Below are 22970 nucleotides of genomic sequence, written 5' to 3'. Positions count from 1 at the left end.
TCCAGAGTAGAACCATAAATTCCCAGCTTTTAAAAAGTCATTCAAAGTGTCATTGTGATGTTGAGGATTTATTTCGCCCTCTGCTGGTAATATCATACGGCGCCGTAACCATTCACTTTCTATTTCTTTTGTTTTTACAGCCTTCTTAAAATACACTTTTTTTATGCCAATTTGATGTTACAGATATCATAAGTGATAGGAAGCTAAACGGAAACAAACAATTGGGGCAAGCTTTTGTAATCAGGTGATAGGTCACAAAACAAGTCTGAGAGCTAGTCAGGTGACAGTGACAAGCCTGAGTTGAGTGACGGGATTTGTAAACCAATGACCATTCGAATTGTAATCCTACCAGCCAATCATATTCGGAGGGAGGGATTTAGTGTGCTTTTTTTTCACGAGGAGAGGAAATCCTAAGGAAATGTGTGTGATCACGCTCTGTGTTTCCAAGTAGCCAGGCGTTATTGACAAAGTATTTTGATTGTGTGACGTTAGATTGTGGTGCATACCGATCTCACGATACAAATACGGGCGTAGTAACCGACTAGTAAGGGGGGGAAACAGGGGAAGCGACGGTCGTTAGGTCAAAATGTCGATTCAGTACGAGGTGGAACAGCTGGCTGACAGCTACGGGGTTGCGGACTCGTTCCCCAAAGATTTCGGCTATGGGGAAGAGGAGGCCGACATCGAGGACAGTCCGGCACCGTCTGACAGCAAACCAAGGATCCTGCTCATGGGTTTGAGAAGAAGCGGCAAATCCTCCATACAGAAGGTATTTATAGACGGTAAACTGTTAGCATTTCGAGGCGCGCGGTGGCTCCCTCTACTTCACGCGAGTAAATGGGACGATAGCCAAAATAGCTAACGACTTAGTTTAGCATGTCGTAAGTGATGATAGCAAAGAAGTAACAGACAATATTTGGAGCTACAGTGCGGTGGAAGAAGTCCAATGCTAAGTCCTGTTATTGCTAATGACTGGTTAGCTTCCAGCATTAGTCTAATGTTAGCAGTAAATTATTAACCAGGTGGATAGAGACGCTGGGTGCATCTCAGTGGTATGTTTGGATGTTCAGCAGCATGTGACTGTTTGGTTAGCAGCTCGTCCGACACGTCAAAAACACCAAAGTCCCACCCAGCTGTGAAGCACAAGACAGGTCTGATGTGCAGCCACCTCTCACATGACAACAAAACGGCCACACCTTTCATTCTGCAAGTCATAATACTGTTTTAACGCCGAGCAGCACCTGCACTTAAGCTAACACGGGCTGATCCATGGTTAATTAAACCTGTTATGGAGCCTCCTGAAGTAAGAATGAGCTCTGATGTCATAACTTCAGTTATCATTTGATGCATAAACTTTATCTTCATTCAGAAAATTCATGTAGATTGAGTCCTGTATTAGCATTGAACATTATTATGCAGTTGCATATTAATATCCAGTGCTGGTGTCTAATCAATACCTTTTTGATTGCAGATTAATATTTGACCAGCAAGTTTTTTTTACTGCACATTACAGGACAAATCTTTGCTTTTACTATACAGTTGCATATTGATATCCAATAGCCGACTACTGCCTAATCAATACCTTTTGGATAGATTAATGTTGGACCAGCAAGTAGTTATACTGCTCATTACAGCACAAATCTTTGCTTTTATTTTTCAGCGTTTCTGCATTTTACACCTTTGAAGTAGTTATACAGTAACTACTTTAGGATTACACCAATGTGGTGTAAAGTCAATTGTCTGCTTTCCCTATTTTAGTTCTATGTTTCACATCTTTGGCATTTTTCTTGGGTTCCTGTGTGGTCTTGAAAAGTCTAAAAAGTCTTGAATTTGCAGATCTGCATTTAATACCTTAAAAAGTCTTTAAAAGGTATTAAATTTGATATGGTAGGTCTTAAAGGGGTCATTTTTGCTAAACCCACTTTTATTAGTTTTGGGTACTTTTATTTGTGGATTTGGGGACCCTAATAGTTCAAAAAGTTTGAGTTTGAACCCTCCAGGTACTACAAAGCTATCTTTATATTCATTTTGGCAAAAATTGAGTGGATTTCTACAACCCGTTTGAATTCCTGCTCAATTTGTTGCATCTATAACTAGTTACATCACAACATTTGCACATTTAAGGTGAAGGCTTCGACAAACATTTCTCCGAGTACGACATAATTGTTTATCAGCAGCAGCGGTTGTAATCCATACTGAAAATATTTCCAAACTTTGAGCTGATTACCTAAAATGTTCAGTTGTTGGTTGTATTAATGAACACAAGTAGCTGAAGGGGACAGAGCAGCACAGTCAGTAACCTGGAGGGGGTGGGGCATGAAGTGGCTCATTTGCATTTTAAGGGACAGCGCTCAAAGCAACCTTTCTGGTGTCATTACTCAGAAAAAGGGTTGAACCTGTGGGGTTGAATTAATGAAGAATTCAGACCCAAGCATAGCATTTACAGTTTATGTAGACCACAGGGAAATGTTTAAAAATGCATAAATCCATTTAAAATAGCGAAATATCCCTCCTTTAAGTTTTGTTGCCACTAACTTGTTCACTGTGTTGTGTTTAAATGTTTCTATTAAATGTCCAAGCTGCAAAGAAAGTAACATTAGTCAACTCAGTTCCACCTGTTTCATTCTGACAATTTACACTGAAATTAGGAACTAATTATCACTAACTTTGCAGCCCCCGGTGAGAAATGATCACAGAAGTGAACAGTAAGCATGGGGAAGTACAAATATAATAATGTCTGATTGGAGAAAAGATGATTCTCAACCTGATTGACATGAGTTTTCCTAAATTGTAGGAGTCACAGATTTTTGCCAGTGTGGCTGTGAAATGGGCATTAAATTCCGTTCTAAGTCTTAAAAAGGTCTTAAATTTAACTTGTGGAAACCTGGCAGAACCCTGTTTTCTCACTCAAACCAGTTTTACAACATAAAAAATGAACTTAATTACCAGAAAAATGTATGACGTTTCCTGGGTGTGTGCCTCATGTACTCACACTGATGAGATTTCCTCCTTAGGTATTGAAATTTGGCATCAAATGACACAATATATTTCAATACTTGGTACTATCTACATAATGTGGTCAGTAAAAAATATTAAACTAAGTAGCCCACCCTTATGCTTAATGCTTTATTTAGTGACAGTAGAGTGTTTTTCATAATTTTTGAGTCAATGATGTTTACAATAGACAAGATGTATTATGTAATGTTAGGAAAGTCATCATAGTATAAAAAGCACACCACTGTATGCTTAAACTGCAGTCAAATATTGAATTTTCTGTGTTCACTCACAAAATGAACCACTGTTTGCCACAAATTTCTCTCATATAGCGAAGTGTTCATTAAAAATGATCACAAAGGATAGTATCACATTACTTAAATGTGTAAATAGGGATATAGTCTTATATGCTTTCATTAAAATACTACAGGAGGACCAGACACCTACAAAATTTGAGTGTAACATTCAGCTTTGGTTGCAGCTAATGATTCATTTTTTTCATAATTGATCAGTCTTGCAGAATACTTTGGTGATTCTTCCATTTATTACTGGCTGTAAACATTCAATCCTGATGTGAGATGCTGCGGGCTGAGACAGTTATTTGACTAAAATCAATTAATAAGCAAATCATCACAGTTTTCAGCCTAACTGATGAGACTTTTATGACCGGTTGGAAATCTATCCTTTAGTATTCGGCCTTTTCTAGTTCATCTAAGTTCTACTGGACTGGCTGTTTTTGTCATGTTCCTGAGGTCTGCCTCTGTTAGACGAGCACTGTGCCTGAATAATAGATGAGACGCAACTATGCTTTTTATTTTTTTGGTATTTTATTATTCATGTTAAAATTCACGGGGGGGGGGGATAGAATCTGACTGGATATACAATAGCATGACACGCCAGGAACTAGTCCCACACATATTTCACAATGAATTGCACTTTTCTGTTATCGATTTAGTTGTGTACTTTGCTTTAATCCACATAGGCCTGAAGACTTAGATTAGTGTTTAAGCCTCTGGTATGAGCTCAGACATGTGATTTGGCTTTTTTTTTTTTTTTTTCGTTAGTGGGTTCATTTGCCTGTAACCTCAGTGACCAACGCTGACTCAAAACAGTAGAGGGGGACCAAACAATTCACCACCAATGGTTTCACTTTTCTACCTGTTCCTGTGTTCAGTAGACAATCATGCTGATCGGTTCTTTACTCTGCTGGAGTTTCCAGCTGTAGTCCTGTCTGCTGTCTGAAAGCATACAGCAAAAACTGCTGAATATAGAGTGATATGTCAAGACTGTCGGACTAGTGACTCTGCACTCTTTCACCCCTCCCCTTCTGCATGTGATGTACAGATGATAAGTGCATGCAATGTATACTAAGGAGTGGAGTAACTGTGTAAAGGGTTTGCATTAGGTTTGTGATGACTTGTCATTACTTGACTTAAAATGCATATTTCTATAATTGTGTGTCTATATTACTGTAGATTTTAGAAAACAATGCAAAGACATGCAAGAAAAAAAAAAACCCAAAAAAAGCAGTCTGTTCCTTGGTGATGTTGTCTCACAATTAGGGATGTAACGATATGAAAATTTCATATCACGGTTATTGTGACCAAAATTATCACGGTTGTCATTATTATCATGGTATTGTTGAAATGTGCTCAAAATGTTCAGAAAGTACTAATGCACACACTGAAATAATATAACCAAGTTGTATTTCGAAAAAAACTAATCAAGGAACATGCACAATGTACTTTCTGTTGCAGAAACATTCAAGTAATAACATGTAAACAACAAACATGCAAATGTGCATTAAAGTTGGCACCTTATGGACACAACAGATATCTGCACCAGGGGTGGGAACTGATAGGATTTGATCAGTATCAATGCCTTTATCAGTTCTGCTTATCAATCCAGTTCCTTATCAATTCTCCTATTGATTCCTGAGGTGTTTTTGAGTGTGAAAGAAAGTAGTTGGACAGTTTGTTTGAACATTTTCCAGATCAAATCATTCACAGTGTCACACATATACACTATTGTACACACAAACAGAAAGTGAAACACAGTCATATTTTCCTGAACTATTTAATGAACAAATGTAAATAATTTTGAACGAATGAGGATTTTAAAACATGTTGGGCTGATGTGATCCAGACTGGTCAGTGGTTTACTCCTGGTGAGAGACAGACCAGTCACAACAGTGTCATATGGTCCAGTTCCTCTGGAGGTCAGTCAGTGGATTTACTGATGAATGTCCTTCAGTTCATAAAGCCTCCTCTCCTTTGGTTTTTACACATATGTGTCTTTGTACAGTTCAAGTTCACTCATTTGGGCCCATGTGAACTGACATGAGTTTGTCCTGAGTATCTGTTTTCAGACGGTTTCAATGTTGGGTGTGGATCTGAATCTGTGGGGGCTGGGGAGGGGTTAACACTAGCGCAGACTGGGTCTGTGCCCTCGCTTGCTAGGACGGACCCGGTCTGTACGGGAGCTGCTATCCCTGAATGTCTGGAGCTCTGTCTGTGCAGGTGCCTTCCGCCATGTTTTCAGAGGCCAAACATTACAAACTGCGCACACACGCCTGGAGTGCCGCTGCTTTTTCAGGAAATGAACAGTACCATGAGTTTTCAAGGTGTGGTAATCGAACACGGTTATCATAATAATTAGAATGTAAACGGTAATACTAACCATCAGAAATTTTACCGCAGTTTATCATTATACCGGTTATCGTTACATCCCTACTCACAATTTAGCAAATAATAGTTTAAAAACACTGTTAAGGAGGTGGGAGAAAAAAAAAATCTACCAGTAGTTTTCAGTCTTCTACAGTGTAGGTCTTTTAATTAAATAAATATGATGATACATATGAATACACAAATGTGTGACTATTACCCATAAAGACCCAAACATTCACGTTTGACTGTTTAATACCTGTTGATCCACTAATCCTATCAATATGTGTCAATAATTGGTGTAAAATACAGTTTGTCATCTTTTCATGGTAATCAGATATGACCCATTTGGACGTTCACAGGCTGCGTAGTGAACATGGAAACACTGTCATCTTCTACAACGTTGAGTCCCCAGTAAAACCCATGGAGTTGGATCAAAGACAGTGGATGGAGACACTTGTTTTACCATTTAGTTATTGATAGTGTTATTGAAAAAGTTACTTTTTATTCAGTTTTTCTGTTTCTGATATAATATCCCTCAACTTTAATCTGAGTTTTTATGAACATCTACATGATCAGTGAATTAAATATAGAAAAATACATGATTTTCACTGAAAAAAATGCAAAATACAGAAGATAATATATAATAAATGGTGATAAATCACTTGAGAAATTTTAAATCTAGAGAAAAATTCATTTGAGAACTGCGACAAAAGTAGCACAGGATCTTTATGGGATAAAGTCAGTTTATCAAAGAAAAAGCTGGGCTGTTTGCCAGTTTGTCACTGGAAAAAAAAGTCTGTTGCATAGACATTACAGGAAACTTTAATTTCCTTCAGTCTAGAAAGTAGCTCAGCTGTTTTCTTCTAACCTGCTTGTCCAGTGTTGGCATGTTACTTGGCTAAAAGCTTGTCTGGGAATTATACAGGAAGGTACGACTCACAGCTGATTAAGATACTTTGTTTTGACTGTTGTTTTCTCTCCCTGTTTCAAGGCTAGTGTCTGAATCACATCACAGACAATGGCTTGCATTTATTCGAACAGTCTCGATTTCTGATTTCAGGTGGTATTCCACAAAATGTCCCCCAATGAGACTTTGTTTTTGGAGAGCACCAACAAAATCTACAAGGACGACATCTCCAGCAGCTCCTTCGTCAACTTCCAGATCTGGGATTTCCCGGGCCAGGTGGACTTCTTCGACCCCACCTTTGACTACGAGATGATCTTCAGAGGGACAGGGGCCCTCATATTTGTTATCGATGCTCAGGTGAGAAACGAGAAGTGGGAACACATAGACTGGATGTGTTATTACACAAGCAACACTTTCCCTTTGATTTAGCAGCATTGCTATATTTCAGCAAATTTACCAGTTACCTTAACATGTATTTGGGTCAGGTCAAGGGAACACGCACATCTATGAGAAAAATCAAAGGTTCTCTTATCTAATTCTGTATGCACTCATTTGTTAGCTTATTACTGTGATGTACAATAAATGTTTGTATTAAAAATATTTGATGTATTTTCTAGACACATTGGTCCTTATATCACAATAGGATCAAGAATTGAAACCATATCACTATGCCCATTGAAACTGTGTTACTTAAAATCTGTGTCAATAAGTCCAAAAGTTTCCAATATATTTTCTTAAATTTTGACGTCAGTGTAGCTTAATATGTTATTTGACACATCATAGGCAAATTTAACTGAATTTCCTGTGAGAACCACATTTTAGGCACTTTGGTGTAAACCTTGTCCAAATCAGCATTTTGAAGAAACTGTTAGAGAGCACATTTTAAAATACTTTTGGGTTAAAAATGTTATTTTATGCTATCGTCATCCTTACTATGTTTAAGTACTTACAAATACCTACTGAAATATGTAACACACATTGATATAGGTTATATATGTACAAAGTTAGAACCCATTGAACGACAAATATGTAACCGTGTCGCTGCTTGACCTGACCCATTTTTCATTTCCTCAAGATAAAACGGCACACAAAACAAAACATGTTTCATAAAGATGGCTCCACATGATAAACAACCAATGTAAGGGTGTCAAACATGTAGCCCTTGGGTCAAAATTGGTCCGCCAAAGGTGGGGATGAATTTGGGATATGCAAAAAGTACACTTAAGATATTAACCGTCAAGGGTGTTGAATTTGCTTTAGTTCAGGTATTATCTCAAGTGAAATAATAGCATAATAACTTATAAATGACAACTACAAATTTTCTTCTTAGGTTAATGTGAAAAAAATAACATTACATAATGAAAATATTTACATTTACAAACTATCCTTAAACAAAAAATATGTGAATAACCTGAACACATAGGAACAACCTGAAATGCCTAAAGAAAATTAAGTGCAATTTTAACAGTATTCTGCCTGTTACTAAATGTTTTGTATGTTTGTAGATCCCTTGTGATCTGTAAGTTAAGTTAATAAGCTGAGATGTAATATTGTAGAAATAGTTCTTGTTTAGTTTCAAATTCCAAACACTTTAACAATATTCTACCTGTTACCAAATGTTTGTGTAACATTGTGTGTAATGCACATGTATAAATGATAAGTTGAGGCATACCGTTGTTATAATTGCACTGAATTTTCTTATGAAATTTCAGTTTTTTCAGGCTATTCACATCTTTTTTGTGAAAGGAAAGTTTGTTAATGTAAAGATTTTCATAACTTAATGTTTTTTTCTTGAACTAAAATAAAAAAAAAAAAAAAACAACTTGGAGTTATTATGGTTACTATGCTACTATTGTACTGGTCCGGCCCACTTGAGCTCAAATCAGGCTGAACTAAAATGAATTTGACACCCATGAACCAAAGTGACCGGTGCAGGAGCTATTACCTCCCACAGCTTTTATGCCACTGCTGCTCACATGACCCAGAGTGCTTTCAAGAAGGCATCTCAGCTTCGATAAAAGCCACAGCTGATCTGATTGCAGGGTTCATTTCTACTCAAGGAGGTGCATCAAATTGAATTTGTTTCAGCAGTTGGTGGCGCAGCAGTATCTCTTGTCTTGCTGCTGTTGGAGATGGTACAGGGGGATGTTTCCTCGTAACAAGTTAAAAGCTGATGAGATTGTTCCCCTCAGTCTGTGCCAGAGCAGCACCTGATAATTGCTTTTGCGTGTGTGTTGTCACTCTGACACTTAAATAGAAAGTGAAGCTTGATTTTTCTGTTCATTTTACTGACAGGAGTTACTTTGGCGTGGTTATTCTAACTGCTGTTTGACTTTCAAGTGCAATTTTTGCTATTATTAAATATTAAACAGCTGTTTCTGTTCAGCTCTAGCAGCTTGCCTTCAGAAATGTTTAATGGTTTTGGTCTAAATTATTTCTCTTGCAGCTTCACTATTAGCAGTGTAGCAAAGTAAATGTGATCATTAAAATATAATTGCGAGCAATAACGGTGCCATAATTAAGATCTACAATTATCTTCTGTCTTTGAGACCTCCAGCAAAATATAGGCTGTTTGGTAGTTGAAGTTTGAAACTACACTTACAGTCACTTTTATGATTCACTTGTAAATATGTTTAACCCTTTTAAGACTGCCATTATAACAGGCCGCCTAGATGTCTTCATATTTTCTTTGCAGTAAGTGTCAGAAAATGTCTTTTTTGCCAATTCTTTTACACCTTTGTCTCTAGGAAGAACTAAACTTTCAATATCTGACTATTAATTATCATTATTATAAAGAATGAATGCTTAAAACAATGTCTTTTAGTAAAAAAAGAAAAAAAAACAGACTTGAAGTTTTTAGCATACTTATTATCAGAAACAACTGTGAATGTCCATAATGAAACTTTTTGAGGTTGCAGAAATAAACCTTCAACTATTTTACATCTGCTCAAACATGCTTTTTGGTCTTGAATATTCAGTTTCCACATTATGACTTAATATTTTTTGTTATTTCAAGGTGTTTTTAACCTGTGTGGAAATCTCTAGTCGCTTTTTCATTGACCCTCAAATTGCGCAAGTATAACTTGCAGATAAAAATTTGCCTAATGGAAAAACGACAACTTTGCCAAAAGTCTAGTTTTTCGATAAGAAGTTTTCACACTGGCAAGAGGTGGTTTTTTGGGTGCAGTGAACTTGGTATATCACGCAAAACTGCTTTGGAAAGACCTTTTTCCACAACTAAAGTCACATGAACACAAAAAATGGATGTTGACGGAAGAGTTTTAAAAGAAACTGGACACAGCACGAAACCAAATAAGTTTTGAATTTAGTATGGGTTAAAGGCGTAATATATGATAATAATGAATATATCTGTAAATCAACATGATATTTGTGTTTGTCACCATGTTTATGGAATGACTTCTCATGTCATCTCAGTATAATAAACACATCATCGCATTTGAGATTTAATGGAAAAACTGACATTACGCACTTCTGTTTTTTCGACATTTAGTAAATATCGTTAAAGTTTTGCACAGATGTCCAATGGAAAAGCCACTTCTGAAACAGTTCCTTTCTACTTGTAATAGTCCCCACATTGAATTTTGTGGATGGCGCAAAAACGGTTCAGGAGTTACAGTAATTTGAATGCTGTAAAGTGCACAACGCAGCTCCAGAGAGATTGCTGTTGTTAAAGGGTTAATGTGTTTCTTGTAGGATGATTACGTGGAGGCGCTGGGCAGACTTCATCTCACTGTGTCCCGGGCCTACCGGGTAAATCCGGAGATCAACTTCGAGGTCTTCATCCACAAAGTAGACGGCCTGTCTGACGATCACAAGATTGAGACTCAGAGGGACATCCATCAGAGAGCCAACGACGATCTGGCTGACGCTAGTTTAGAAAAGCTCCATCTCAGGTATCCTGTCATACACACACTTCTGTTCAAGTTAAAGTGGAATGTGTATGAAAACCATGTGGAAATATTGTTTGTATGTGAAGGTTTGATGTTGAAAACGCAAACTAAGCAAATGTTCTTTTATTGTAGGATCTCTTTGCTTTGTAGCTCATTATTTGATAGGCCTTGAGCTACTGTGAAGACTTTGTGTCTGTCATCATTGTCTTCGTCTTTGCCTTCGTTGGCAATTTCTTCAAACATCTTCTCCGACAAAACTACTGGTCGTAATCATTTCAAATTGTATATATAGCTCCCTTGGGACAATGTCTACAAAGGTTGTTCACAGTTTTGAGAAATTAAGATTTTTTTTAGTTTTTGATTAATTTTTTAAGTATTAGATAAATAGATTTGTCTTTACTTATAATGGTCCATATTTTGCTGGTTTATAACATGGAAATGGTTACAGATATCAATATAATTACTGTTGAGCACTGATAGGAAGTCATATATGGACTTTCATTGAATTTGTTGAGTTCTCCTTCAGTGAAAGTACCACCCACTTCTTATGGGAAATTAATCTCCTGCATCCAGATCACAGGACTCCAACATAGTGACAGAACCTGGCAACCTCACAAATTCAAGTTGCTGTCGATTCTTGATAGAACATGCCAGTGAGATACAGGGACATTAGTTCTATTTTTTGCCTTTGGTTGAATTGATCCCAGTCAGGAGAAATATGCAGACTTTTAACACAAGTAGATGGGTTTTTTTTAACCAGGGGACGAGCAAAAAATAAATATAAGGGTATACATATGCTGATACATGATGCACAGTGAATAGATTTATTATTTACCATATTGAGTCACATCTGTAGCTGAACTTTTGAAGAGTCACAGAAAATAAAAATCAAATTATGTGGGCTTTCATAAGCACTTTTGGACAGAATAACCTGTGGTGTGTATTGTTGTCAGATACACATAACTGTATGGATGTCATAAACAGAGCTGAAGGCAACCATTCCGTTACTGTTTTCCATCCAAAAGGGCTGTGATATTTCTTTCATGGATGTGTTCGACCACAGTCTCCTCATTAATCATCCCTACTTGTTGCTAACATTAGCCATGCTTTAGCACATTACAGAAATATCTGAGAAGACCGTGGGGATCTCGGTGTGAGTCAGCTGATCAGTCGTGTGACTTATAACTGTAGGAGTATAGATATGGATGACCTGATGTCATTTCACGCCTCTGTGGAAAAGACAAACCACTTTTCCAAGTTTCTGTGACAAGCCATACAGTAGAGCAGTACAATCACATCGGACTGAATCTGATCAGCTGTTAAGCATGTTTCTAACCCCCTGTGATCAGCCAAAGTCTGCATGCCAGGGTAGCTTTTTACTTCCTTAAAAATTATTGTTCTTAAATCGCTAAATCAGGTCTTTTTTTTTTTGTATAATTTTGCTGATGGAATCACTCATGATATCCTCATAAATCATAACAATAACTGCAATAAAATATATTGATTAATGGTTAAAATTATAATGTGGAACTAGTTTGATAAACCTTTAATTCTTTAGTCATTTATGCAGACTGAACATGTCACCACTTACATTTATATATTAAATATTCTGTTTTTTTTCCCTTATGCTGAAAAAAGATAGTATTCCTACCAATCTGTTTACATGATTAATGAAAGTGAATATTCTACTAATATTCCTATTACATAGAGCTGTTCACACAATGCTTTACAATGTTTATCACAGTTAAAAACTATGTAAAGCGGACTGGGGCCTTTTGGAACACATAACCAAGTTTATGATGGTGTTTAAATGTAGCTGTGTTTTTCCCTCTGAGCAGAAAGTGTTTTCATACTTCTCTGCTTTACTTGTGAAATTAGGATTTTTTTTCCTGAATCAGCACAAAAATAATACATCATCATTATCTGACGCATGTGATTTGTACTTGGTTCTTTGTTATCCTCCAGTTGGAATTGATCATCACTGTTGTAACATAATGTGGACCTCTGGGACACATTGCAGCTTGTGTGGAACAGCGATAAAATTAGAGATGAGGCAAAAAAACACCAATGCATAGAGTTTTGCTCTTGGTTGTTGTTGAAAGTCAACAAAAAAAAAATGAAACCCATACTTTCATGTTTGTTTGTTTATTTAACCAGTAAAAACAATCCCATTGAGATTAAGAACCTCTTTTGCAAGGGAGTCCTGGCCAAAATTAGGGATGGATACCGAATTTGGTACTTTTATTGGTACCAACCTAATTCCTTTAGTACTACCCAGTATTGATTCTGTGCCCTTCAGAAGTCAAGCAGTACCACATTTCGGTACTTGAACGCATCGGGGGAGAAGAAGTGGTGTCAAAAGTTACTTTAATCACCACACATACACACAAAAAGTATCGAAAACAGGTACTGTTATATACCACTACCTATTTCCAGGAATGGGTATCAGTACTGTATCAGTTTAAATGTGAAAGGTACCCATCCCTAGCCAAGACAGGCAGCAGCAAATACAGCACACAGTTGCAAGATTACACAGTTAAAACGCAAATAACAGACACATTCAACAATAAATACTTAGTAAAAAGAACATTTACGAGTAAATTGAGAATAACAAGAGCAAGTTATGGAGTCGACCTCAAGAACTCTGTTTGGACTTGAAAGCACTCAAGGAAATGACCTCATTCAGTGTGAATGTGTTCAAGAGTGAAAGGTCTTATTGGTCTGGCTATTTCTGTAGTTCCTGAGAAAATTCAGGCTTTCATTTGTATGCTAAAAAAAAACTAAACCTGAGCTTGTGTAGTGCTGCTGTGCTGTAGTCAGGGCGCTGCTACATGGTCTGCATACTCCGACCGATGCTGTGAGATTCTTCTCTGACCTTCTAATGAAGAAACGATACGTCTCATTCACATACCAGGACTGGAGCAGGCGGTTCATGTTGAAAGAAGACTAAGCTTCATTAGCTTACAGTATAATGAAGCTTAAGTTTGATGGATTTGGTTTGTTTTTTTGTTTTATCTGAATCACTATGTAATATAGGGTGTCCACAAAGTCTCTTTACAAAGTAAAAAAGTTATTCCAAAAGCAGTTGATGAGATATGATAATCAGATTTCTTCTATGAACTGTAAGTTTTTAATCACATTGCATTTTGGTCCATTTTTCTTCAACGAGAGACCAATTCATGCAAGTGTTCATCATGACCTTTTGACTGAATATGTGTCACCACAATTGGATGACCTTCAACCAACCATTATTTTGCCAGTAGATGGTGCACCACCACATTGGAGACTGCATGTTGGTGGATTCTTTAATCAAACATTTCCAGACTAGTGGATTGGAAGGGACGGTCCAATTCACTGGACACCTCGTTCACCAGATATCACTGCCCTGGATTTCTGTCTATGGGGTTATGTTAAAGATATTGTGTATTGAACAAAGATACGGGACATCAACGACATGAAGGAAAAGATCACTGATGTCATTGATGAGGCTATGATACAGACAACATGGAAACAAATCCAGTACCGTCTGGATGTGGTTCATGTAACTAATGGTGTCCATACAGAGGTGGATTAAATGAGGCAAAAAATAACTTCAGCATCTCCTTTTCATTTTGTAATAATTTCCACAGATTTGTCTATTCATTTGCTTTTGTAATAAATTAGTTAAATTGCAGAGACTTTATGGACACTTTGTATATTAATCTTGAGTTTACTGCATAGTCCTTCAAAATGTCCTGCAGTGCTGAATCGATTTCTGAAGAGACACAGAGATAAGTGATGGTGGTGTTGATAACCAGGCACTGATAAAGTCCTACAGCAGCTATTAGCAGCAGTCATATGAAGACCGTTTGTAATTTTTTTTTTGTTTGTTTGTATCCTGTATCCTTCCTGTGTTTTATGTCTGTGTGAGGCTTAAATCATTTGATTGCCACCTCCTCTCTGCTCTCTGTCATGTGATCTTGTGACATCTGTATTTTTACCTGCTTTCAAATGAGTTTTTTTGAGGAAGTGGAAAGTGTTTCTCATTACTAACCCCTTATTCACTTCCTTTTTCTTCTTTTATCCTATTCAGCTTTTACTTGACGAGTATTTACGACCACTCCATATTCGAGGCCTTCAGCAAAGTGGTGCAGAAGCTCATCCCTCAGCTTCCCACGCTGGAGAACCTCCTAAACATCTTCATTTCTGTAAGTAAATACGTACGGAAACTCTGACTGAACCGTTTTAGACCTGTCACTGATGATGTGGTTTGTGTGTGACGGCCTGCTTGATATGAGTCACCACCCAGGCCAGTGACATTTAATAGTTACCACTTCCTCCAGGGCTCCTATGAATCAGTGGGAGTTCACTCATGCCAAGATTATCATCATTAACAAAAACAACAAAATTAAAGGCTCTGCTAACAACATAAGCGATAAATATCTAAGTTTGAAAGATCTGATGTGCTTCAAAGTGGAGATTCACTGGACTGAAATTGCTATGAAGCACTTTTTTTGCTTTCATCAAGCTATAAATAGGAAATATGCAGCTGTGGATCATCTTTTACAGAAGTTAAAGAAATCTTGTACCATAGAATAACCCCTGGAAATGTTATGCATCTATTATAAATAATTACTTGTTTTTACAGTGAAATAAGCATTACCCCCCATTTTCAAAGCCCCAATATCTCAAAAACTAATGAAACTAATGATATGAAGCTGAAATTTGGTATGGTGTAGGACTAACATTAACATTAATGTTAATGTCCCCTGGAGACACCAGCAGACAAAAGCATGTCATGTGTCCATTCACTCCACAGCACTGTGGCGGTGGAATATGGAATCTGTATATACAGCTGTGGAAAAAATTAAGAGACCACTGCAATTTCCTGTGAAATCAGCATGTGTGCATGTATGACAGCCATTCCATTCTTGTGTCTTTTGAATTCCAACACAATCACACCTTATTCGACTGAATAAACACCTGATCCATGTCTTATTTAAAAAGCAGAAATATTAAAACACTACTGTGGCCATCACTATCTTCTTACAATAGATAAAAACAGTGCTATTAGTACCACAAAAGTAACTGGAATCCAAAAATAACAATTGAAAACTACTGGACTTCTGCTCTGACAATGTTCCCAAACTGTGAGGACTGGTTTTTCTATCAGGACAATGCTCCTGGCCTCAGCTAGGTCAATAAAGGTGTTGATGACGGACCACCAGATGAAGACCCTGTTGTGGCCAGTCCAATCTCCAGACCTGAACCCACTTTGAAAACTTCTGAAGGAAGATGGATGGTCACAAGCCATGGAGCATTGCTGAACTTCTTGAATTTTTTCTGCCAGGAGCTGCATAAAGTCATCCAACAGCAATGGAGGAGAGCCAAGACAAGTGAAAGCTGTCACTGAAAATCAGGGTTATTTCACCAAATAATTATGTCTGAACCTTTCCCAAGTTACAACATTAGTATTGTGTTGTTTACAAATGAATATGAACTGGTTTTCTTTGCATTATTTGAGGTCTGAAAACACTGCACCTTTTTGTTATTTTGACCATGTGTCGTGTTCTGCAAATACATGCTCTAAATAACAATATTTTTATTTGGAATTTGGGAGCAATGTTGTTGGTAGTTTAGAGAATAAAACAAAAATGTTCATTTTATTCAAACAAATACCTGTAAATGGTAAAATCAGAGAAAGTGATCATTTTGCAGTGGTCTCTCTTTTTTTTTTCAGAGCTGTATGTCCCATTGGGGATTAGTTTAAATATGACTGTGTCTTTAGATCGGAGTTAATGCTTTGTAGTGGAAGATGATAAAATATCTTTCTTTGATTGTCTTTTGAAGATGATTGTTCAGATGTCTTAAATTTTTATTTAGCTAATTGGCGTTGGATTTTGTAATTATGTTGAATTTTTATCACATAATACTTTTTCTGACTTCTTTGATAAGTATCCTAAACTGAAATGAGTCCCTTGTTTATCAGAATACATTATTAATCCCATGGGGAAATTGTTGTGTTGCTGCGTTCAGATATCATAAAAAGTAGCAGGAAAGAAATTACTAATACAACAAAAAATAAATGAATACACCAAATACACATATTAAAACAGTCTGTTAAAACAGCAATTTGTACATTATGTACTAGACAATATATTATCAATATGATGATTAAAAAGGAATAAATCTAGATAGATAGATAGATAGATACGTGTACAAGTGTTAAACTAATTTGACACCCATGTTGCTCGAAAATTAAAAAGTAAACATTAAATAAGAATTAAAAACTGCAGAAAAATGCAGAGCTATTAGTATCTACCCACTTACCAGGACTTTCTAATCAGGAGAAAGAAACCAGAGTCAGTACAAACTAAATATTGCTGCTATATAATTTCTCGGTATAGATAGCTAACATAAAACATAACCGCCTTGGCGGAGGTAAAAATGGAAAAATAGAATTTAAAACTTCTAGATTTTTACATTTTAGACAAGGCCTGCAGATTTTATGTCAGGTCTGCTTATTTGTACATCACAGTGTTGCCTATTCCATGACAACTGGATGATCACAGTACAGTCTTTACTTTAAAGAGAAAATGAAAGTCATACTTGTTTGTGTTGCAGTATTTACCACAAACGTCTCACTTGTCAATAATCCTTGACACCAGGCTATTTGTTAGGTCAGATGATACTGTTTCCTGACCACACTGTAAGTTCTCTCTCGTCTGTAAGTCTCTTATTTTTACGCCTCCCCTCATTGTTACTTTCTGACAGAATTCAGGAATAGAGAAAGCCTTTCTGTTCGATGTGGTCAGTAAGATCTACATCGCCACAGACAGTTCACCTGTAGACATGCAGTCGTACGAGCTCTGCTGCGACATGATCGATGTGGTCATTGACGTCTCCTGCATCTACGGGTGAGTGTCATCAGTCCTCCAACACACATTTTGGTTATGTAATGTAAATACTGTCGAATGAGTTTATTCTAATTTGGTATAGGCCTTTTTTGTTCATTGTTCTGGCTTGAAGTCAAAGGACAGGAGTGAGTATTTAAAATGTTATGCTAAGTTATTTGATGATGAGAATGGGGGTGGGGTTAAATAAGTTTTTCTTCTTCCCGCTCCTTTTCAAGTGTAAATGAATGATTTTGGAATTTTGAACGTACATGTATTCTGTAAATGCTCAAAATAAACAATAAAATGAATGAATGAATCTGCTTTTAGCTCAAAGGCCAGGGGCTGTTGGGGCGGCGCTGTGTCCAGTGGCATCTTCGTTAGCTATTTCTTCAAACATCGTCTCTCATGAAACTACCGGTCGAATTCATTTCATATGTTTTATTAGCTTCTTTGGAACAGTGTCTACAAAGTTTGTTCACAGTCGTGAGATACTTAGATTTTTGATGAATTTTTGAAATATTAAAAATGTGCCTTTACTTACATTGCTCCATATTTTGATGGTTTATAAAATGGAAATGGTTACAAATATCAATATAGTCACTATTGAGCACTGATAGGAAGTCATATATGGACTTTCATTTGGGTCCATGACCTTTGACTTTGAGTGACCTTGAGGGATCAAACTCAAGGTCACCCATATCTACATTTCAACAATCTTCTTCGCTACTGTTTGGATTCATTTAAAAAAATATATGTAGCATCCATGGGACAATGCCTACAAAGTTTGTTCACATTGTTGAAAAAGTTTAATTTTTGACAAAGTTTTGAAATATTAAAAATGTGCCTTTACTTACAATGGTCCATATTTTGATGGTGTTTAACATGGAAATGCTTTGATATATCAGTATAGTTAGTGTTGAGCACTGATTGGAAGTCATATATGGACTTAGATTTAATTTGCTGAGTTCTCCTCCAGTGAAAGTACCATCTACTTCTATTGGGAGATAGAACTCTAACATAGCTGCAGAACCTGACAACCTCGCAAATTCAACTTGTTTTTGATTCGTGATAGAACATGCCAGTGAGATACAGGGTCACTGGTTCTATTTTCTTTCTTTGTATAATAGATAATTTGCCTGCTCCTGTCCATTTCACTTACACTTTGAACAATGTGTTGTTTTGTTGTGCCACACTAGTTTGAGGGAGGACGGCAGTGGCAGCGCCTACGACAAGGAGTCCATGGCCATCATCAAGCTGAATAACACCACTGTGCTCTACCTGAAAGAGGTCACAAAGTTCCTGGCTCTCGTCTGCATCCTGCGAGAAGAAAGCTTTGAGCGTAAAGGTAAGCTGTCTGAGAGGATCAGAGATATTCTACAGCTCATCTGGATTCATTTGACTAATGATGCATCACTGACTCAGGTGGCTTTATGTACTGGTGCATATTTTTCATGGGTTGCTAGATGTGTAGACTGTAAAGAGACACCCTGTGTATATATGTCCCATTACCTTGTGTACTTGTTCTATACGTCAAAGGTTTCAATCCATGTTCAGATTCAGAATACATCTCTAATTGTGTTCATCTCATTTGATTCACTGTCAACACATTTTGGAATGTGTAGTTTTTTAGACTAAAGGTGTTTACACACCAGTGTTTCTCCATTCAATTCTTCAATTACTTTGCACGTCATATTTTTTTCAAACTGTTAATGCCATGAGTACTTCAACATGAAGCAGGAATATTACAGGGTAAAAATGGGGTGTTTTTAGTTTTTGGGAACAAAGTTGATGATTTTCCAAGTTTTAGCAGCATGAAGGCATCCATAATTCTTGTGAAACACACGTCATGTTGACTTTCAGCTGCAAAATGATAAAAGATAAGATAAGACTTTATTGAGCCCACTATGGGGAACTTTCTCAGCTGACAGCAGCAAATACAAAAATAAAGTGCAGGAAAGACAGAATCTGTTATCTGAACAAGTGTCATAAACTCTCATTGCTGACGGTGTGAATATTTTTTTTATTTGAAATATTCAAGAGCAAGTGTTTGCACTTTCATATTGTTTATTCAACACACCCCTAGTGTGTAAACACTTTGAAGCTGTTACACAAATGTTAAAAAAAAAATGTAAGTACTATTATTTGCCTGTGTGATGTAATAAGGACATCTTAAAATGGTGATACTCAGAGTATAAGAAACCATGTTTGTAAGGTAGAAGGAAAAGTACTTGTACATTCCACCACTGATACTATGGGGTTTGGAGTCACCAGGAGGAAAATGTCTATTCTGGAAAGTTTTTTTTTTTTTTGCTGCATTTAACATAATAATAATAATAATAATAATAATAATAATAATAATTAGAAAAGCACTCAGAGAGCGCAGACCTCCGCCAAGGCAGATCAGTGCCCCCCCCCCCCCCCCCCATGTTTGTTTGTCTGTCCGTGTGCAAGATAACTCAAGAAGTTATGGACAGATTTGGATGAAAATTTCAGGAAATGTTGATACTTTTCTAGAAAAGCACTCGGAGAGCACAGACCTCCGCCAAGGCAGATCAGTGGGCCCCCGTGGCCCCCCCACCCCCGATCACTACCAATATTTAATCATTTGTTCCTTGTGCCAGTATCAACATTTCCTGAAATTTTCATCCAAATCCGTCCATAACTTTTTGAGTTATCTTGCAGACAGACAGACAGGCAGACAAACCAACGCCAGCAAAAACAAAACCTCTTTGGCAGAGGTAATAATAAAAATAATAATAATAATAATAATAATAATATGGAACAGACTAGACTTTAGAGTTAGACTTTAGAGTGACTTTGTGCAAATATCATGACATGGAATAATCCTGGTATCTTTGCCTCCTCAGGGTTGATAGACTACAACTTCCACTGTTTCCGAAAGGCCATCCATGAAGTATTTGAGGTGGGCGTTTCCACACCGCGTCCTGCGGGCCCCCAGGCGGTGGGCTCACCCTGCACCAAAGCTGTGGCTCTCAACGGCACACCGCGCAACACTGTCTAGAGACCGATGCAAAGTAAAAAACAAAAAGACGCAAAAAGAGGGAAGAGAAAATAATGCAAGGAGGGGCCAGAGAGCCTGTAGAAGAGAGACTACTAAACTGGGGCTCACAGGGCGCCAATCACAATCCCCTGCTCCTCGCACTGACGGCACTGACAGAGGTGGCTCGAGCCCAGAGTGTGTGGGGCAGCAGTGGAGCACAGAGGGGAAGACGGAAGGGAAATCAGACATCTGTTTAAGATGAATGAAAGACATCGAAGCACTGTTTGTCGGACCATTTACTCTGGATTTTCCTTTAAGCGGTCGAAGACTGTAATAATTAGCTGCTGCTCCCTTTCTACGAACAATGGAGGGGAGAAAAACAATCCTTTTGTTGTAACCTTTTGTTATGGACAAGCTGTGATGTCAGTTTGCAGGAATGTGTGTGGTGATAATACACACCCCGACTGCTTCTGTGCTGATATGGGAGGAAAAGAAAAAAAAAAAAAAAGACAAGAGGGATGTCAAGCGCTCATCCTAAACCCCACATGTTCAGAGATGGCCTTACGTAGACGAAGCCTTGTCCGAAATGCAGGCTTTCTCTCACCACCACTCACCTCACCCTACCTGAATGCTGCCCAGAACTGGCTTTTTGGTTTCACTCGTGAAGGGAAATTAAGGTTTTGTCCGCAGCCTGAAAAGGGATTGTGCTGTCCAGTTGATTTGTGTGAGCGTGTCTGCGTTTATGTGTGTGTGTATGTATGACTGTTCGAGTCAATGAAGGGTTTTGATTAAATCCCAGGCGGGGTTTCACATCTGTACTGGTCTAGGACCTTTACAGAAAGAGTATTTGTGTTTCTGATAATAACGATAATAACGCACTTAGCAAAATTAAACTCCTCTCAATCAGTCACTTTTGATTGACTTATAAAAACACGTTAGGCTGGAGATTTGCAAAAGCACTGCCAAAATGATTTGACGACTTAACACTAAAATTGTGATATATTAAAAAAAAAAAAAAAAAAAAAGACCAGAAAAAAAAAACCTGTTTGTTAACCATCTAACACAAGTATAATGGGTCTGGCTGATGCACAGGACTGATGGGAGTCCACCACCTAGATTTACCAAGAGATTTTTGGATGAAAGTGTTTGAAACCTGCATGTTTTCCAACAACAATTTGAGTCCTGCCTAAAGTTATTAACCCATGTTGTGTATTAAGTTTGGCTTCATTCAGCAGGATTCACATTTCTTAAAGTAGCCATTCCAAGCATGCATCCACCAGTGTGTTGTCAGCGTGTATCGACCATAACACGGCTCATTGTGTTCCGAAAGTGGTGAGAGGCACCAAGAAAAAGGGATGGTAAATGGCAAGATTTACTCACTTTTGCAAATATAACGATAAGGAAGAACTCCCTATATGCACCTGTTTTGTTTCTTTTTATCAGGGATGAGAAAAGTGGGAAGTGACCTGACTTGGGAGGCAGGATTAAATGGAGGAAATGCACAACAGGAGTTTTTTTCACCACATTAGTGAGGCTTATCGTCATCAGTTGATGCAGTTCTATAAAGTGAGTGCAGCACACATTGATTTTTCTCTTCATGGAACCATATCAACTGATGGGTTAGACAACGCAAAATAAACCTGCCAGAGTTTTTTTTTTTTTTTCCAGAGAAACCTGCTTTTTGAGATGGACGCAATAAATTCTCAACCTAATCATGACAGTCACATAGAAAGACACTTGCACATCAAAACCGTGATGGATGATTGATTTCATGTATTGTGATGCTATACTGTGTGAAATAAATGAAAATTTAAATTCACTCTATGGTGGGGTCATTTTTCAGGTAGCGACAGGGTTAAATACTGGAGTAAAACTAGCAGTAAAAAATACTTTCACCAACAAATATTCAAGTTTTATAGAAATAGATACAGAAAGTATTTGATTTTTCTCCTGTTTTTAACATTTCATGGTGTTACGAGAACAGAATGGCTTTGCACAGTATGAAATCTGTAATAAATTCCATTTCGTGTCATGCTTTCTCTTCTGGAAAACAAGTTTTACTCATAATGCCTTAAAAACTGGACTGGGATTTCCACTAGTTCTTCAAAATAAAAATGGAAATAATTATATGCTAATGACAGTAACCAAAAACTGAGCATCAAAGAATAAGTAAAAAACACTGATCAAAACTATAACTTTTTTTTTTTTTTTAAATATTCAAACCATTCAAAAACCCAAACATCCACTGTCGACCAAAACCATCAGCTGATCTAAACTGTTAAATACCTTGTGATCCATTAATCCTATCAATTCATGTAAATAATTGGTGTAAAATACAGTTTGTCATCTTTTCATGGTCATCAGATAATGACCCATTTGGATGTTCAGAGGCTCCGTAGTTACCGTGGAAACACCGTCATCTTCTACAGCATTGATTCACCAGTAAAACCCATGGAGTTGGATCAGTGACAGTGGATGGAGACATTTGGTTTATGTTCAGTTAATGATAGATTTTTTTCTTCAGTTTTCTCTGTTTTTGATGTATTAACCCTCAACTTTCCTAATCCTTTTGTTTGGTTTTAATGCAAATTCAAAATAAATAAATTCAAAATAAAC

At 37.2% G+C, this 22970-nt stretch overlaps 1 protein-coding gene across 1 annotated transcript; it reads left to right on the top strand.

Moving 5' to 3' along the window:
* Nucleotides 1-386: 386 nt before the first annotated feature.
* rragca (Ras-related GTP binding Ca) lies at nt 387-22173 on the top strand. Its single transcript, XM_030157456.1, has 7 exons — nt 387-769; nt 6721-6924; nt 10282-10481; nt 14551-14665; nt 17232-17374; nt 18550-18698; nt 20221-22173. The coding sequence occupies exons 1-7, from the start codon at nt 587-589 to the stop codon at nt 20373-20375; spliced, it is 1149 nt and encodes a 382-aa protein (XP_030013316.1). The 5' UTR covers nt 387-586; the 3' UTR covers nt 20376-22173.
* The last annotated feature ends 797 nt before the right edge of the window (nt 22174-22970 follow it).

This window comes from Sphaeramia orbicularis, chromosome 16, assembly GCF_902148855.1.
Source record: "Sphaeramia orbicularis chromosome 16, fSphaOr1.1, whole genome shotgun sequence".
NCBI classification, from domain to species: domain Eukaryota; kingdom Metazoa; phylum Chordata; class Actinopteri; order Kurtiformes; family Apogonidae; genus Sphaeramia; species Sphaeramia orbicularis.
This window is presented reverse-complemented; position numbering and strand designations above follow the sequence as displayed.

Coding starts and splice junctions, on each gene's coding strand:
- rragca (XM_030157456.1), top strand. CDS start 587: ATGTCGATTCAGTACGAGGTGGAACAGCTGGCTGACAGCTACGGGGTT. Junction 770..6,720: donor GCAAATCCTCCATACAGAAG/GTATTTATAGAC, acceptor TTCTGATTTCAG/GTGGTATTCCACAAAATGTC. Junction 18,699..20,220: donor AGAAAGCTTTGAGCGTAAAG/GTAAGCTGTCTG, acceptor TTGCCTCCTCAG/GGTTGATAGACTACAACTTC.